The 18,787-nt window shown below is 41.3% G+C and overlaps 1 protein-coding gene across 1 annotated transcript in view; it reads left to right on the top strand.

Annotated features, from left to right (window-relative positions):
• The first annotated feature begins 1,504 nt into the window (after positions 1-1,504).
• LOC307257720 (apoptosis-stimulating of p53 protein 2-like) overlaps positions 1,505-18,787 on the top strand; it is a 32,822-nt gene continuing 15,539 nt past the window's right edge. The window contains exons 1-6 of the mRNA XM_080037018.1: positions 1,505-1,569; positions 1,878-2,040; positions 13,392-13,539; positions 15,130-15,243; positions 17,072-17,142; positions 17,437-17,538. Of these exons, the coding sequence (XP_079893144.1) occupies positions 2,014-2,040; positions 13,392-13,539; positions 15,130-15,243; positions 17,072-17,142; positions 17,437-17,538 (462 nt within the window). The 5' untranslated portion in view covers positions 1,505-1,569; positions 1,878-2,013. The remainder of the gene's footprint in view (positions 1,570-1,877; positions 2,041-13,391; positions 13,540-15,129; positions 15,244-17,071; positions 17,143-17,436; positions 17,539-18,787) is intronic.

Genomic DNA, 18,787 nt, shown 5'->3' with positions numbered 1-18,787 from the left:
ATTTGTTAAAAATCTCTTTTTTCCAAAATCATTGATTATCTACACACAATCCATTACAGTTTACGTAGGCCCTACTGACTGTGTGTGCACTGAAAATGAATCCAGTGTTAAACCTGCAGTGTGTAGAATTTTGGGTTTTATTTCCTAGCAGATTTTGTAGAAAGTAATTATAATATCCATAAATACATTTAATTTAGTGCATGATAGCTGAAAAAAATCTTTTGAATTATTTTATTTTCCCTTAGAAAGGGTCTCATATAGGCCTATGTCCATATTTCTGCATATTTTCGACCAAGGCCTAGTGCCGCCATCTTGAAAGTGTCATAGTTGGAATGTCATCATTGTTTAAAATTTAGAATTGTTCTTGAAGGCCACTGTAGCTTCTGTTATTATTCGAAAGGGTTGGGGTTACCCAGGGAGTGTTGCATTCTAGAACTTTGTGGTGCAGTGTGTAATATGACATCATCAAGAAAGTTCTAGAAAATTCTACAAAGTTCTAGAATGCAACGCTCCCTGGGTTACCCCACCCCTTTCGAATAATAACAAAATTAAAGTGGCCTTCAAGGACAAGAGCAATTCTAAATTGTAAACAATGCACCTGATGACATTCCAACCATGACACTTCCAGCATGGCGGCGGCGCCCATGCCTTGGTCCATGGTATGGAGAAATACGGAGATATATGAGACCCTTTCTAAGGGAAAAAAATGTAATCTAAAAAAAAATATTCAGCTATTATGCACTAAATTAAACGTACTTACGGATATTATAATTATTTTCTACCAAGTCTGCTTTGAAAAAAATCCCAAAATTCTACACACTGCAGGTTTGAGACAGCCGGCTCTGCTGGAAAGTTGGCTATCTAAGGTTGGCACCTTTGTTTATACCCTTTGATTACATACCAGTTTACAGAGCTGTATATTATAAAAAACTATTTTATTTTCAGTGCACTGCACACACTGCAAACAGGTAGCGGATTGTGAGGACATATTCGTTAATTTAAAAAATAAAATAAAGTGATCTTGACAACAAGTGTTCTGCAGAATCGATGACCCCACCTTTAATAGAGCCTGTGTATTGTATATTAAGATACAATAGAAGATATAGGCTTCCACCCTTAGCTTCCATCACTATACGAAACCTGTTGGCCTAAACTCCACCCACTTCAGTTTCAATTCACAGTTTTAGAGCAGAGTGAGACTTCTTACTTTTTCTCCTGCTCCACTCAGGTGGTTAATCTTTACTTTTAATCAGTGATGTTGAAAGAGCAAAAGCACTTCTTTTAATATAAGTTCCCATTTCTCACTAAGAACGCTGTTGTCCAACTGAAAGATATCGAACCGACAATAGATATCATATGTCTGGGTATTTAATAGCCTCATTTTCCCCATGGTCTCATGTTTACACCGGACAGGTCTAGCCGGTGGGGGTGTTATGTGTTCCCATGGGCGGAGCCTGAATTCCTAAATGGACTAGTTTCCTCCCGATACGTCACTCTGGGATAGGCTGCGAGCAACAGAGCAACGCTGTCAGTCAACGGCGTTTCGGGCTGCTTACCTACGCGTCTCTGGTAAGAAATAAATAAAAAATATCAAACAATTCTTGCATTAATTCCTTGTAAGTTATTTATGTAGGTTATCCTCAAAACATGAGGCTTTTAAGACAATTTTCGTAGTGCCTCGAGCTCCGAACGAGCCGTTTCAAAGTTCGAAGCGATGCTCAAAAAAAACTACAACGGAAACTTTTGTCGCGGAGGCCTTGTTATCTATTGCAACAGGTCCACGACAACGGCATACGATTAACAATAGCGTATTTTATTTGATGTACAGTTTCGATTGATTACATGACGATGTATTGTGTGTATTTTCTTTAATGCAGAACGGGACCCCCAGAAGCAAGGAGAAAGTAGCCTTGCCCATTACGGGGTTTAGACTCTGGGATTAAAGTGATTGCCAGTCCCACACAGCTTTCGTCGAAACTGCCAGCGGGGATTCATGCAGTATTGGTTAGCTAAATGCGGTACGAAGCTAAGATGATGCCGGTGAGTTCATGATTTATTCACTTATCTATACAAGTTTTAAGCTTTGCCCTCCTGGGTGTTTAGACGTTATATCCACCGCACTAACCCAGGCTGCACACAGTGAATTCACGTTACCTGTACATTTAAAAGGACGTGGCAAGTTGATGCGGTAGGTTGCTACTTTTGTGTCAGACAGTGCCATGGCAGCACTCGGGCTTGTGTTGTGAAGTTTATGAACCGTGACAGCTGTAAGTGTGTGCTTGATATAAGCATTTGGTTATAAACGACGTCATTTATTTGCTTTCCGTGTACACTGTACACACATAGCCTACATATTAACCAGTCCCTCCCTGCGTCAAAATACCCTCTCTAGAGCTGCATATCTAGCTATGGGACAGTTGGCATTTACCTGTCAAAAAAAGTAATTCAGATGTACTTATTCGGTCATTATGTCTAGTATTGTTGTATAGTAAAAACATCCATTTGGCTCGGAGCACACATCAAGCTATAGGCACCTGCAAAGTCTGGACTACTACCATTTCACCATCACCATCAATAACATTATCATCATCTGAGGTCCATATATTTTGCTGCAGTGCAAGGCTGTATCTCTCAGCACTTCTCTCTGTGAGCCAACATTCTTCTGCTTGCACGTGCTCACTGTGGAGGAAAAAAACATTCCCAACATTTATTTTCGTTTTTGAATAATGCAGTCTTACTTCCCGGTCGTGATTTTACCTCCTTGCTTAGAGGAAAGGTCACAGAAGTGATGGCTGGGTGGATGATTTGGTTTCTAGTTAGCGTTTAACTCGGTTCAAATTAATTTGTTTAGGATTTATTCACCTGAGAGTGTCTCGGCGAATACCGTGATGATGACTAACAAATGATTTCATGATTAATCTGTGGATAGTTCAATTACATCTGATAAACTAGTGAAAAGTGCCCTTCACAGTTTTCCGAGAGCCCAAGCTGAAGTAACTGTATTGCTTGTTTGGTTGGACCAACTTAGAGATATTCATTTGACCATGATAATAAACAGAAAAGCAGTGATTTTAGAAGCCGGATCAGAAAATGTTTGGCATTTGCTTGATTATTGATATGAATAATAAGTATTTTTAAAGTGGTTGCTGGTACATTTTCGGTTGATTCACTAAAGGCATAAAAAAAATGTATTTCAAAAGCAGTGTCTTGCAGCTAGTTCCCATAATGTTTAGTTTATAGAGGCAAAAATAGTCATCGTCAGACAGTAGAAACAAGCATTATTTAGTGTATTTGTCTCAGCTTCTTTGGTTTATTCTAGGTCTTTGGTGAACAAATATGTTACGTTGGCCTGCTACTTATTCTTCTACTAATGTTGAACGTGAGCAAAATTCATTGAGAATATTGCTCTTCCCTGCTCCAACTTGTGTCCTGTGAAACAGCCTCATCAGTCAATTAATGATCTTATTCTGATGACTGCTGTCTAGTGCATAATCTCAGTCTGATACCAACTGTTATCACCAGGCTCTATTCTTATGAACACCTTTTTATAAATTGTCACCGTTACATGTTTTATAGACAAGATTTATATTTCTATAGGCCTCATGTGACCTTGGTAACTGCCCCCTATATATCTATTCTCCCACCTTCTACCAATATATCTGTGTCTGTGTTTGAATGACATACTGCGTCTGTTGTCGCCTGATAAACACAAAATGGCCTCTGTGTGTATAGTTTCTTCTGATGCGAGGTATTGTCTTTTTAAATTACAGCCGTAGCCCCTGACCGGCCGTGCTTGTAGAGGCCATGGGGCTCGGGGATAGTGAGAATGTAATGTCGTAATTGCTCGCTGCCGGGATGATAAATAGGGGGTCACTGTTTTCTGAACACAATGAGCTGTAGGGACTGTTTAACAGCATGTTGTGGAGAGCATTGTGTGTGTGTGTTCGGTGTGTGTGGGTGCCTGTTCTGTGGCAGCTCCCCTGATAAGGGATGTTCGCCCTTTATAGCACCATGTAGCCCAGTATAACTTATTCACTCCAATTAACTGTTATCTCTGCCGCACAAACACTTGTTTCAGTAGCCATTTTTTAATGCCACATTTACGTTTAGATTATCTGATGGATAATTTGTACACATTTTTGTATGTGTGTGTGTGTACATGACATACAGTGCCATACAGCCAGCACACACCCAATCCTACCTACAACAGGTATTCCACTCATTCTGCAAAATTACAGAATTTATATAATATGCCTCCATTTGTCAATATAAAATATATTCAATAAACTTCTCTCGCAAAATAATATAACAGAATCCCAAACGAATCCCTTATCCATTCCTCATTCCTCTCCCATGACACCAGTTGCTTGCTGTGTAGATTTTCCAGCAGATACACTTGTGGTGCCCGGTGTGCATTATTGACTCTAGTTTAGCATTCTCTGACCACACACACAGACACACATTTGTATCGTGTCTCAGGTTCACCGCGACAAATCCCCCTGTCTCTCTAGACATTGGTGGTGGTGTGTTTTGACGGTGGGACAACGAGGTGATGGTCTGCTAAGCCTGATTTTGCTGTGTGTGTGTCAACAGGAACATGAGAAGGCTTTCTCTGCGGCCGCCACCACAGGCTTTGTGTTTACTCTGTGGGTTACGTAAGCAGACCGTCACCAGCAATAGGCAAGGACAGTAAAGGGTGATGTTTGAACCTTTTTATCTGAAGAAGGAGAAGAAAGGGATTCATCATTTTATTATCTGTAAAAAATAAAGTAGGCTTGTAATAATGACACACCCAACCCTGTAGTATGGTCGTCATAGCACCGAGCACTATAACATTGTGTTATAGATTTAAAGGTGGCGTCAGCGATTCTGGAGAAAGCTTGTGGTCAAAATCACTTTTTGTCAGAATCAGTGAATATCTCCTCATGATCAGCCACCTCTCCTTACTGTGTGTGCCCCCCCCCCCAAAAAAAAAAAACAGAACCTAGGCACTGTAAACGGGAAAGTTGCTAGCTACGGTGGGCCCCCTTTTGACACGCATTCTCCAGAATGGCTGACTCCACCTCTTGATGTGCACTGTTAGACTGTGCGGACACAATACCAGCATCGCATAAGCCTTGTTCCTGAGAGGAAGCAAACCAGAGTCACATGAGCAGGAATCTAGGTGAAGAGCAGATTTACACATTAAAGTGGTGCAGCTCTAGAAAGATCCCTTTTCAAGCAGCGAGTGCATTGTGACAGCATTGTGCACGGTTGAAACACTAGTCTAGTCATGGGACCAGGGAGGCCAGGGTTCAGACGTATAGCCGGGGTGGTCTGGGGATCAGCTTTCTACGAAGCTTGTGGCCATTTTTGCAAACATTGTGTAAGGAACTGAACTCAGGAACTATATTGCTAATCAAAAGTTTGTCAGATTAATATTGTTTGACTGGCACGTGAACGGAAAAAATACAAATTTCTCTGGGTCAGATTCTTTGGATATTTTACAAAGTTGGTGTGGGGAAAGGGCCTTAAAGTGACCTCCTCCAACTGTAGAAGGATTGGGGCACAAAATGGTAGGCTACATCCTGTCTGTTTCGCTTCAGTTTGAGTCTCATTTCCGTTATCTCCCAGTCAGATAAGCCCGACGTAGGAACTGTCTCATTACGTAGACCAGGAACGGAAAAGTGTTGTGATAGAGCTGATTACACTGGATGAGTACTGCAGTGCAGCTTCTCCTGATCGCAGCAGCTTCAGCGTGTAGTAAAAGCTGCTAGTGTTTTTTCTAAATGTTGCAGTTGAATTGTGTGTGTGTGTGTGTGTGTTCCCCTATTTGTTACCCCTGACCTTTCCTCCCTTGCCCCTAATGCAGCACAGAGAAAGTGAGAGGGATAAAGAGGAATAATGCATTAAGCCATTAGGGAGTTGTTTGCTGGCTCGCCTTTTTGAAGGACTGCTATCCTGGAACTGTGTCAAGTCTTAAAGCTTGTGGACGATGGGAGAACTGAGACACACAAACCTGGACACACACACACACACACACATACACACACACACACACACACACACACACACACACACACACACACACACACACACAGGAGCATGCTGCTGCAGTGTCTTACTTACTTGCCGTAATCAGATTCAAAGGTGACTCCCTCAACAAGACCTAGTAGTTGACTCAATTGCTTACCACAGCAATATCTGTAATTGAAAGTGTGTATGGACAGAAGGCCCTAAGGTGAGCCTCCCAGGCCCATGGTCAAAGACATGGCCCCTGTTGTCCCATTGCATCCTGAGGCATTACATCAGATTGTTTGTATAGTTGGCAGTATGGTTGAGCGGTAATATGGTAATACTGTATCCCGGGGTTACTCTTCATTTAAAAATAGCATTTGCATTCCTTGAATTACCGTCATGAAAGAATCTGCTGGGTAATGTATGCATGTTTCTAATGAATTCCTTAAGAGTCTGTGTCCAGCAGCAATGCCTGTGTGTTTGAAGATGCTATAAACGTGAGGACAAGCTCCTGTTAATGATGGAGGCTTAATTTGTCAAATTTAAGAACCTGTCAAAAAAGGACAAAGCTATTGATGAAGTGCTCATACTCACTATGCCTCACGTGAAAATTATAACAAATATGGCAATCGCAAACAAGTTTGTCCCCCATAGAATGACACTGCTGCTTGATTGTGTATTAACATCTTGAATATAAGATTGCTGCTTAAAATAATGTTTACAAGTAAATTACATGTAGTGGGTTTGTTTGCTTTGTTCGTTTGGAAAGTGTTGTATTGAATTACATTGTGATGTGTTCAAACGCTGTTCGGTTAAAAATTAGTATTTGGCAAGGGTAATAACTCATCTTGATTAGTTCAGGAAAATAAAACAAGTATAGTTGAAGTAGACATTGGTCATACCATGTACTGGGGTAGAACACTGTTACTATCCCAGTTGTCCCTTTGCATCCTGGGACTTAATATCAGATACTAACTTTGTGGCAGTCAATCCCAACATATTATGTCAAGCCTGTCTGACATTATTTGATCTGACTCAATCCATGTTCCCCCAGGCTGGGGGATAGTCAGCTATTTCTAGAGTGAACTTAAAGATAAAAGTTATCCTCCCTGAACTAGTATGAAGGACCATGAACAGTTACTCAATCGGTGATTGACTCAACATTCATAAATGTAACAAGTTTAGGAGTAAATTTATAAATAAGAATATTTTGTGGTTATGATGTACAGTATATTGTGCCATATTACATTCACTACATTTGGGTATTTTGACTGTTTGTTTTTGGAAACTTGTTTGTATTCTGAACATTAAAACGATGATTAATAAATAATCTGAAGATGAATCTGTCATAAAAATCTTCTCTTTAAAGAACAGAAACAGAGGTACTAGTGTAACAGATTTTGAGGAGATGCTCATGGACCATAAGCAAGAAATCTGATCGATTGTTCCATTATAAACAACTAACTGATATAATAAATTGTCTCAGGTGTTGCGGTGGGTGTTGTTAGTTGTATTGATGTGAATACCCAGTGACAGTACAGGGCTCTCATTTGCCAGTTGTCCTGATATTGCAGAGTTAATTCCATTATAGTGCCATCCCTTGTGGTTTGTCTATTCCTGGAAATGGGAAACTGCAGTGGCAGACAGTTTGGATCACTCTTAACTCAATATGGGACCAATTGCATTTGGACAGCGATGTTAGGGGGAGACAAATGCCGAACAACTGACCCTGACAAGGAGAGAGTGGACTGTCAAGGTGGGACACACAGGGATTGATGGGCTACTACGCCTGTTTGAAGTAACATCATTAAAGGATCATAATACCAAGAATGAACTGCTATTTAATACGAAGGGTGGAGATTTAGGATTTCTGAATGCGTGTGGTCAGATGTGGCAGGTTTAAAAAAATACCCTGATGCCCTACTAAATCGGGTTTTGATTTTTTTTATTGTGAAAAAAATCAGCAGTTTTTTGGCGATTCTGACCCACAATCCACTGCAGCTGAAGTTACATCACATCGACTGAACCTCAGAGTTAAAACAACCAGCGATGCGACAGATAAATAAGCAGGATGCAAGTTCCAAGTGCGACGTTATGACATTTTACTGAAATAATTCAGTAAAAGTATGTCCCAATTGTAGCATGCATGTGAACTACATACTTTTTATGGTCAGCTGTAGTATCTAGTATAGTAAAAAGAAAAGTGTATGCTATTTGGAACGCAGGGATAGTTGTCCCTTTCCCTCTGCACTGTTTATATGCACCAGTCACTGTATTGCTGCGCTGCACATGTTCGTTATCTGTACGATCAGTGGGAGTGCCAAACACACTCCACCACCTCAGCATTCCTTCCTGTAATTGTCTACGGGTCCAGAGTTGATTTTCGAACTCATCTCAGTGTCTCTGTCTAAACAACTGGAGAGGCCTGAAAAGCCTGTTTCCTCTCAGACCAGCAATCACTGGAGTCTTCTTCACAGCCTCTTGATTAACTGGCAGAAGGGATCCAAATCACACAGTATAGGGCCAAATCAGACTATTATTGTCTCTATTTTATATTGTGCACTTGAATATTTTTTTCACGTTTTGATTTGATTGCTTTTATCACACTGTATTGCTCAAACTTAATGTTACTATGGTAATGCTCGGAGGGGTCAGGGATAATGTGATCCTTTTCTTTTTTTAAAGCCCTTTGCAAGAGTGCTATATAAATAAAGTTATTGTGATTTTATGGCTGATATCAACAGTTTACTGCCTGCCACAGAATAGCCCTGCAGCTTATTTAACTTCATATAATCGGTGACAAAGAAGACAGTTCAGTCCAGAATGACTTGTTCAATATATCTTTTATTTATTTAATATTATTATAAGGTCAAGTACTTGCTGCCAGCTGCAGTCACTCTTGGGCTTTAGATGGGTTCCTAATGCACTGTGTTTTGTCTGAGTGTTTGATGTTCTAGCCTTTCATCACTGACAAACTCCCACAGTCCTCTCTGTGTTATTGTGTCTAGAACAGATGTTCTTGAGCTTGTGCCACTGAACGTCACTGTCTGTTTTTCTCTACTTTACTCAAGTCTTTCAAGTAGCTCATTTTGAGGATTCAAACACATTTAAACCAGGTAATAATAATATTTTATTTGTCGGCTCCTTTCATGACACTCAAGGACACCTCACTAAACATTAGTAAATCACAGCATATTTAAAAAGGGAAATTCAAGGTCACTAGCTGAAAATAATGTAAAATAGATCAAATCAGAAATCTTATTTTTTGAGAAGGAACACCTGCCTATACTATTGGTCCTTGGTTAACCACAAGGACATTCTCTCTTAAACTTAGTGGCTGAAGCATTGCTGCAGGCTATTGAACTTAAGCTTGCTATTGTATCACCGAGCCAGTATAGTCCGTTGAAAGGCTATATTTTTATATAGCGGATTAACTTAATCCACAAAATACAGTCCCAATGACCTCATCGGAATATCTACAGTGCAGACCGCACACTGCAGCAGTGTTAGCACGCACACACGCACACACACACACACACACACACACACACACACACACATACACATTTCTTTGCTCTGGCTTTAATTGTCAGTTTTGCAATATCGAGCTGTCGCACCAGATTCCAAACCCTGGGAGACAACTATGACTGCTGATGGAATTAAAAAGCCATCGCCGTAAAAAGCAAAGCGGCGAGGCAGCTCCTTCCCCCGGGCCAATCTCTCTGTCCTGTCTCAGGTAGAAGGGAAGTGCAACTCAGCACTTACCTCTGTCATCCACCCCGATAGACAGAAGAGGCAATTTTAGCACATTTTTGTCAAATGTGTCGGATGCACTTTGAACTGGTATCGCTCAGGTTGCTATTTTTGTGTAAGGTTACCTAAGGGGAATCTTTCTGGTCCACTGCTGTGCTTCTCTTTCAGTCTGTTTAGGAAATGGGCCTATCGGGTTGTTATTGAGCTGTTTCATTTTACTCCCTGTTGTATCTATGAATATTTAATGAACTCCCAAGTTCTCTGGCTAAACAAAAACAGGGAGTTGAGGAACTGCACCGCTCGCACCTGTCTGTTTAGGTATAGGCCCCTAAAGTCAGTGTTATTTTCCCCCTTGAAGGCAGAGTCAGCAATTTTGGAGAACGCTTGTTGTCAAAACACACTTTGGCAAAATCAGTGAATATCTCCCCACAATCCACTACATGTTTGTATTATGTGAGCTGTTTTTTTCCAGTGCAGTGCACACACAGTATGGACGGGTATCAGATCGTGAGGAGAAATTCACTGATGTTGACACAAAATGATTTTGGTCGTAACAAGCATTCTCCCAAAAAATCGCTGACTCCACCTTTTTAATCAAACTAGCCTATTTAGCAACATTCCCAAAGCAATACAATTATGCAAAGATGTCTGAAAATTGGCCTGATTATCTTGATTAATTATGTGTGTATATGGAACATGTGTTCAATGCCCCAAAGCCCATAAGCAGTGACAGCGTGGATTAGGTAGATGAAGGTCAGCAGCAGCAAAACGCCAAGTCATCTAGATTGAGACTGGGACTGGATAGTGGAGTGGCCCTGGATCATTAACTTTAGTGCTAAGGAGAATTGGCTGTCGTTTGTAGTGTAGGCATTGCCACCCCCAAGACTCCAATCCCCTCCCATCAGAGTGTGTGTGTGTGTCTCTTCTCACACTCTTTCAGGGCGGCTCTTTCCCACAATCCGCCCCTCCTCCTCCTCCCTCTGTTGTCTGTCTTTCACTCTCCAAATATTAACAGGGTCATTTGAATGTCCTACTTTGCTGGGAAGTTGTGACGATGTCAGCCGCTCTGTGCTGATCTCAGAATGAATGGCATTTTTGTTGTTGTTGTTGCTATTTGCAGACTAGATACGTTTTCTTAAAAAGTAGAATGGAAAACCTTTATTGTATAAAATGTACAACCAGTTTTAAAAGGCCCTTAAGGTGCAAATACATTCAACCAACATTCATACCGTGCCAGTATGTAAAAAATACATTTAAAAAAAACATTGCTCTATCTCTGAAAATGTTATTTATCATGTGTCAACCGATTCCAGTTTAGTTCCCATTTACATACAACAAACAGTAAAACTACTCTGATAAGAAGACAGGAAAGGTTTTGGCTGTGTTCTCTGGGGTGGTCTTGTCTCTTCAACCAAAGAGCTGTTGGGTCTATTAAGCCAGTGACCAACACGGGGGCAATGTCTGTTTATAGCTTTTTGTTATACTGTAGATTACTCACAAGGATGACTCACTGCACAATGCACATTGGCTCTATTGATGGGGATCTGTCATTTGCATCCCTATGGCACAAACCAGTTGAATCAGGTCCTCTTGAGTCATACCCCTTGTTCATACCTTTAACTCATCCCGAGAAAAAACCCACAACAATAGATGTTTTTTCATTATGCACTTTAAGAAATAAAACCAAATGTCGAGAATAATTTGGAAAAATACTATTTTGTGAATAATGTCGAAAAATACATTGTTGAGAATAAACTCGTCTATTTCAGGACTGCCGTAAAGCTGGAAAGATATTAAAAGATTTGAATTTCCGCGATCAACAACTCATAAGCAAAAAGTTATTTTTAACATTGTATTTCGTATTGATTTCAGAAAATTGTATTTCCAATATTTTCCCTATATATTGACTTTGTTCTAGCAGTGCAAAATCGAAAAAAAAAACTTCCTCCATCCTCTCTTTAATTTTCCCATCCCATGGCCCTAACACTCTTCCTCACTAAGTAGACCTTCAAAGGAAACCTGTCGCCTGCAGCCCACTCATTCATTAAGGTATATTCTAAGAACAGAAAGGGGAATAAAGCCTTAGCCCCTTATTTTGAGTCTGATGTGCTTTTGCTCGGTGTGACCCACACTTCAAGTTCTTAGTTTCTGCCTCGTGACTACAGCTGCTCCGCATGCTCGCTCGCCCCCACCAAGCCCTTTGTGCTCTCGACCCTGCTGACCTGATGTCCCCACCATTGGCCCCGATTAGGCTAGTCCTTCACGGCAACACGCTGAGAATAGAAAATAACCTGACTGTCTAACCAGGAAGCTTAGGCCCGCAAACAACCCTACTATTCAAACAATAACCCTCTTTCCAGTAAACTCTAGGTCTTGGGCTCGTGTTTGTCAATTGCAACACTGTTGTAAGAGACTGAGGACAATGCACTGTGCTGAAACAGAGCAGTGCACTATGTTCAAGTTGTTTCAATGCCCTAGGAACATCTCTGATATAATATTTGTTTTATTATGTCCCTATCAAAGCTCTCCCTCCTAGCGTGCGATCAGATTACAGATGGGAGTATAATCCAGCACGGCCCCTGAAAGCCTCTTAATGATGCATCTGTTTATCATTACACAGATTTTCCACTTTTCACGTTTTACCGTCCCGTGTTTTGTAAGCGCAGTATGACATTTTACTCCCCAATGTGTGTTTAGAATTAACCGTCAAGGGCCAGGCTTTAGTTTGACATGCTTACAATTAAATTGGACTCCCATTGCCTATACTGTATATAACCATATTTCTTTTGTTGAAGCATTGATTTGAAAATATCTTTTAAAATGTTTTAAAAAGCAATTGAATAGCTTTGACAGTAATGTTAGCTCAATTTTCAGCTGAGTGATTTTTATTTCCTTTTGCAGTAGCTGAAAGCCTTCACATTCACCTTCTATCAGTGTCAGCATCATCAATATAATAGTCCCTTTTTTGTAAGTTAGTTCTAAACCCCTCTCTACTATCTGTCAGTCACACACTAATGTACAAATCTAGAGTCCTCAGTGGTGTGTGTGTGTGGGTGTTTGTGTGTGTTCGTTCTCTCACGGTGGTGACAGCCCTATTTAGCAGTTAGATGGCGCAGGCTGAAGTGGAATTCTAGGAGCTGGCCTGTGATTCCTCTGTTGACAGGCAGGAATGAGGGCTGGGGAACAGAAACCAACTGCTATCTGTAGCTTCAGACATGAACCACACTACATGTTAATCTGACCGCAAACTATTCACCCTGCCTAGAATGGCAATGTTACTAGGCCATTCCTTGTATAACTTTTCTGAATCACTTTTAACAGGGCACAAAGATGTTGTACTATTTCTAAGGTCACTGTATACACTTGTAATTTCAATGGCCAGTCTCTTTGGCACAAAGTCAGTTCAGTTTAGAAACCAACACAGTGTCTCTATGTATTTCCATTGTTCATTCATGACATGGCGGTATATTCTAAAATCTGCCAACACTTAGGATACATGAAGCCAGCAATGGTATGCTGTATGTCTGAAGCAAGTACGCACACTGAACCATAGGAAAATAAGGCACCAATTATAGAGAATGATTATCTTATCTTATTTAACCCTCCTGCCTCTCTCTCTCTCTCTCTCTGTCCCTCCCCAGATGTTTCTGACCGTGTACCTCAGTAACAATGACCAGCATTTTACTGAGGTCCCCGTTACCCCGGAGACACTGTGCCGGGATGTGGTGGATCTGTGCAAAGAGCCGGGGGAGGCCGACTGCCACCTGTCTGAGATGTGGCGCGGATCTGGTGAGTGACGGCCACCATTTTACCCAATGTTATCCTTATACATCATTATACACACACAACTATAGCATGGGCCGGTAGGATATTATAACGGCATGATAACCTTTAGCTAAAGTACCACAGTTTCACGGTGTTGCAGTATTGTGATTAGTGCTCTGAAATGAGTTATTTGGAAATCTCTGGGTAAAAAACTTTGCCACAATCTTTTTTTTTTGTAAACAACATATAGAAAATTCTGAAAATGAATAAACTTGTATGATAACATAGCAAAATATTTGATCCAACTATGGGGTGATAATACCTTAGAATGGTATGATGGAAATTAATAGTGGTTTTGAAACCTTGACTCTTTCATTACGCGGTATACTTTGAAACCGGATACCGGCCCCCATGCCTATAATGAAACAGTCTCATGCTGTTTTGTTTGTGCAATATGGCTGCATCCCCCAGGGACAGGGAGTCGGTGTACAAGAGACACTTGTTTGTCTTCCTTTAATTAGAGGGAAATTGCTTTTCTGAAGTTGACCATATATGGGCGTATAGATTAGCCGTGCGGTCAACTGCTTAGCGATTTCTTTTTGAAGGGCTTATCTCTTTTGGGTCTGCGATGCAAATGAAGCAGAGCCCATAATCCCCGCAAAAAAAACCTGAGGCATCTTCCCTATCGCTCAGGTGTGTGTGTGTGTGTGTGCGTCTTGCCCCCCTCTCCGAGACTCAGGATGTATTCATAATCACATCTCAAGGAGCTAGGCTTCTTCGTTTGCTGTTTCCATGGCAAAGCTGTGCCATAAGAGTGACAGAAGTGCCCATTATGTGTTTGAGTACTTCCACAAGTAGTTCCGAAGAGAGATTGCCAGCTGCTGAGAGGTTGTCTCATTTTGCAGCCATTTCTCACTACAGACGACCGCTGCCGACGTCTCCTTGGAAAAACACAGCAGTGGCATTTCTGCATCAAATTTAGAAGAAAAAGCCATCAATAACCTGCGTAATACGGTTGTTACTGATTTGTTTTTGCAGTTTGAGCTGCCATAATAGATCAGCTTCATTGACCTCTACTTGACTGTAATGTGTCGGTCCATTTGCGTAATGAAATGGTCCTAAGCAAGTTGAAGTAAAATGTTCTGAGGAAATGGATGATGAGCCATTATGGCAAAATACCAGCGGGAATAATTGACAACACATCACGGTTGTTTCCCCTCCCCGTGAGGTCGTTGCTCAGCTAGATCAACTAGATGCGTTTTGGCGGCTGCTGATGAAATGAATCTCCCTTCAGTTGTGTGTGTGTGTGTGTGTGTGTGTGTGTGTGTGTGTGTGTGTGTGTGTGTGTGTGTGTGTGTGTGTGTGTGTGTGTGTGTGTGTGTGTGTGTGTGTGTGTGTGTGTGTGTGTGTGTGTGTGTGTAGGGTGAGTTGTTGGACAGGATTCAGGAAGCAAAACTCATGACCTACAAATTCTACAATGGTCACATGTTAACCTTGCCAAGCTTAATGTAATTGGACATTTTTAAATATTGACTTTATAGGCGTGTGTGCGAGTGTACATATGTATGTACGTCACACCTGAGTTTGACATATGGTTCTGTCTTCCCTCTCTAGAGCGAGCTGTAGGTGACGGGGAGAGAATGCTGGATGTTCTCCAGCGGTGGGGACAGCACCGGGCCGAGGTGCGCTTCTTTCTGCGTCACAATCGAGCCCCAAGCAGGGAATCTGGTAAGTGCTACAACACATACACAGCACGCACAATAGATAGTAATGCAGAAGTAGGTGTTTGGATAAGATTATTTACAGTGCCGAAATGACTTGGAAACGGCTGTGGTGCATCTGATGAAAAATGCTGCTGAAGATGTACAATCCAAAATGGGGTTTATAGAAAAAACATGGAGAAAAACGTGTCGGTTTGTGTGCATGGTTCTGTAAAGATATCTAAAAAAATACTTGACCATCCCTATTAAGAATGCACCTTATTCACATCTAATAATTCAATAATGTGCTTAATGTTAAGACCCAACGCTTGCATTCTATTAACGCATCCTGCTGTTGAATAATACTCCCTTACAATAAACAGATAAGGTAAATACTTATATGTATAGTATATGAAAGCGCACAATAAGGTAAAACAACAGTGAAAAACACAAGGCCAACTCCCTCAAGCCGTCTGCACTTAACAGTACGGCCTGCTATTGTCAGTTCTCTCACTTAAGAGTCAAGGGGCTGTCTTCTTCGAAAATACATTTGACACCAACGTAGTAAACTCCACAGATGCCTGCAGCCTCTAAACATACATACATCCACTCTGGTGTAAAGCATTTGTGAAAGGACATTTACATTAACATCTTGTTACAAGCGGAGAATGAACAAAACCACCTCTCCTGTCACTCTACACAGGTTTTGTAAATGTTTCTCTTTGTATTGCCTTTTATCCAAGAAAGCATTTTAAATTAGCGGGCCTCAAATCCTTAGAAACAAGCCTTATTTAACCAATGGTGTTGGGAGGCCCGGGCTGAGCGCAGGGTGTGCTTGTCACATCGTCATAAGCCTGTTTACTATTCAGTTTTCGTAGGAACACAGAAAACGTTAGTATTTTGGTCGTGCGCGATCCTCTCAGCCCCTCGGTTGCATAACTAAGCCCCTTTACCCCTCTCAGCTTGAGTCTGGCCCGGGGATTAGACGGCTGCTTTCTCTTCCTGTTAACTCAGGCTGCTCTTATTTTCCCACAGTGACGACTTGTCTTTTTCCTGTTACCGTATTTCAATTTAGGACGGGGAACATTTTGTTTGTGTCTGGTGTTAATATTATTATTAATGGAAATACTGTTTGTACTGTAAATGTTGACACGTCCTGATGCTGCACAGGCCTGTTTGTTCTCACCAGGTCAGGGGACAGAATGTATTCTCAGTTTAAATCAGTTAGCTATAATCTCACAGGAAATGTCATTATGTCACTTATGGAGCTTTAGCATTAGCATGGTGCGACTATTACACCAACACTTGACCAGTTCTACCCTGTATGTCAAAGGGTAATCTAAAACCATTATGTAAGCTAAAGGGCTTTGTTCGTAGACCACGGCTTTAAAGAGACACGCACGCATACACACACGTGCCACGCACACACACACACACACACAAGTAGCTGTCAAATGCCAGTGGCATGGCTGGATATAAGTGCACTCATGAACAGACATACATGTACAGTCTAGGGATCCACCGCCAGCCAGACGGTTAAGTATTACGTTAACTCCTTTCGGGTAAAAACTGGGATCAGTGCTCTCTGTGACATGCAGTAATCTCTGGGTTTAAGTTCATTCAGCCATAGCCAGTCTGTGCTGCCCGGCCCTTTAGTCTACTTCATCTGTAGAAAGGCCAGAGAAAGCCGTAAACATAGGTGTGTCCCAATGTATGTCTGAGACAGTGGCAAGAGGTAGTATCCCAGTCTCACAGAAGGCCACTGGTTTGCTCAGTTTGCTATACAATTGTCACATAGAAAGCCCTACAGTAGGCTGTGCTGACTGATTGAGTATTTTATTGTGTTGGTTCCTCAGGTGGGTCAAGAGGCTCCGAGCCGAAGAGGAACGGAGTGAAAGGTCCTCCAGACAGAAGGATGGAGAATGGGGTGAGTTCTTCTGTCTTCTTTTTTTAGACCATTCGAAAACGCATTCACCAGGAATCTTACATTTTCTTTTTACAAAGTTGAATCTGCACTGACAACTAATTATCCATACTGTTGCAAACTCAATTAGTATATTATTTTAGTGGTTTGCTTGTTGTTAATAAAAACACTAGTGATATTTAAAAGCCTAGGCAATAGACATTGAATGAAACCAGTCAACTGAGCTTGTATAACAACAGAGGAAATAATGCTATTTTCTTTTGTCTTTCGTCTATTTATTTATTTCTTCTTTTCTAGGTGGCAGCACCTCGTATGGACATGACACTGGCTGAACTACAGGAGATGGCAGCCAGACAACAGCAGCAGATAGAAGCTCAACAGCAGCTGCTCGCCTCCAAGGTGCTTAGAGACATAGTGCCAGATGAAAGGGGGGCGATGGGGACTGGTAGAGAGCTGGGTGGATACCTCTTTCATATACAGTCTATGGTGGATACACGGGTGAATAGGTTAAGTGGTGCAGATCAAAGTAAAAGCCAGTGGTGGGCGAGACAAAATAATAGAGCAAGATTAAAGAGGGGGTTATTTGGAGAAAGTGGGAAGAGAGTGCATAAAACAAAGGTACTAAAACAAGAGTAGTGCACTTATGGAAATGAAGATAGATTCAAGATCTTTTTATTTGTCATATGCACAGCAATTACAGCAGCAGTTGTTGGCAATGAAACTCTTGAGTCTCAGGCTCCTCTCAACAATGCAATATAGAAGAAGAAAATGTATAATAGAAACACACAAGTGAAGAGAGCAACCTCAGACCTTAATAAACCCAAAAGTAGTAGTGCAAAGACATAGTGCAGATAAAAAATGAAGTGTAGAGAATAAGGTGCACCGTATGAATATAACATTGTATGTACATAAAGATAGTAAGTTAGAGTTCATGGGACTGTGATGGGAAGTTGAGATGGATGGTGGGTGTCTGCAGGTGTACTGTGTATAATCTGAGAAGCCTGAGACAGCTGCCTGCCTTGTATTCTCACTGTGAAGGACTTAGCTGGTATGTGAATTGTGAAGATCTCTTTTCTCTCGCTTAGGACTTAGTCTCTCACTTTGCTCAGGACGTATCGGTGACGGAAGGAAACATGTTTGACAGAAAACAGGCGTGATGTAATTAAATTCTTGGCCCGACCACCATTTTCCCCTCCTACGCATTTTTTAGTTTCTTGTCAAAATATTTCCGTTCTGCTGATCAAAACACAGGAACCGTATCAAGATAACTTTAAAAAACTAAATTTGTATTTTCTTTCGTTGTGTGCCTCCCTAAATATGCCCTGTTAGCCACAACCTGTGTCCTGGAGCCACTCTTAGCATTCCGATCCAAGCAACGGTCGGTGTGTGCATGCCTCAGGGCAATGAAGCAAGGCCAGGAATGTAGCTTTAAACAGTGGAGAACGCTTTCACACAAGTGGGAGTAAACACACTGACACATCACCTGGGACAGAGACTGTATTGTGCACCGCTTGGAACAGAAAGCTGTCGGATTTTATTGCAAATTGCGTCATAGTTCAAGACTGACAATTACTTTTGAAATGTAAACACTAGTAAGCTCAATAGAATGTTTCTGTAAGCCTTCTTTAACAAGGTACGTTGATATGAA

The sequence above is a fragment of the Ammodytes marinus genome, assembly GCF_949987685.1.
Source record: "Ammodytes marinus genome assembly, chromosome: 11".
Taxonomy (NCBI): Eukaryota; Metazoa; Chordata; class Actinopteri; order Uranoscopiformes; family Ammodytidae; genus Ammodytes; species Ammodytes marinus.
This window is presented reverse-complemented; position numbering and strand designations above follow the sequence as displayed.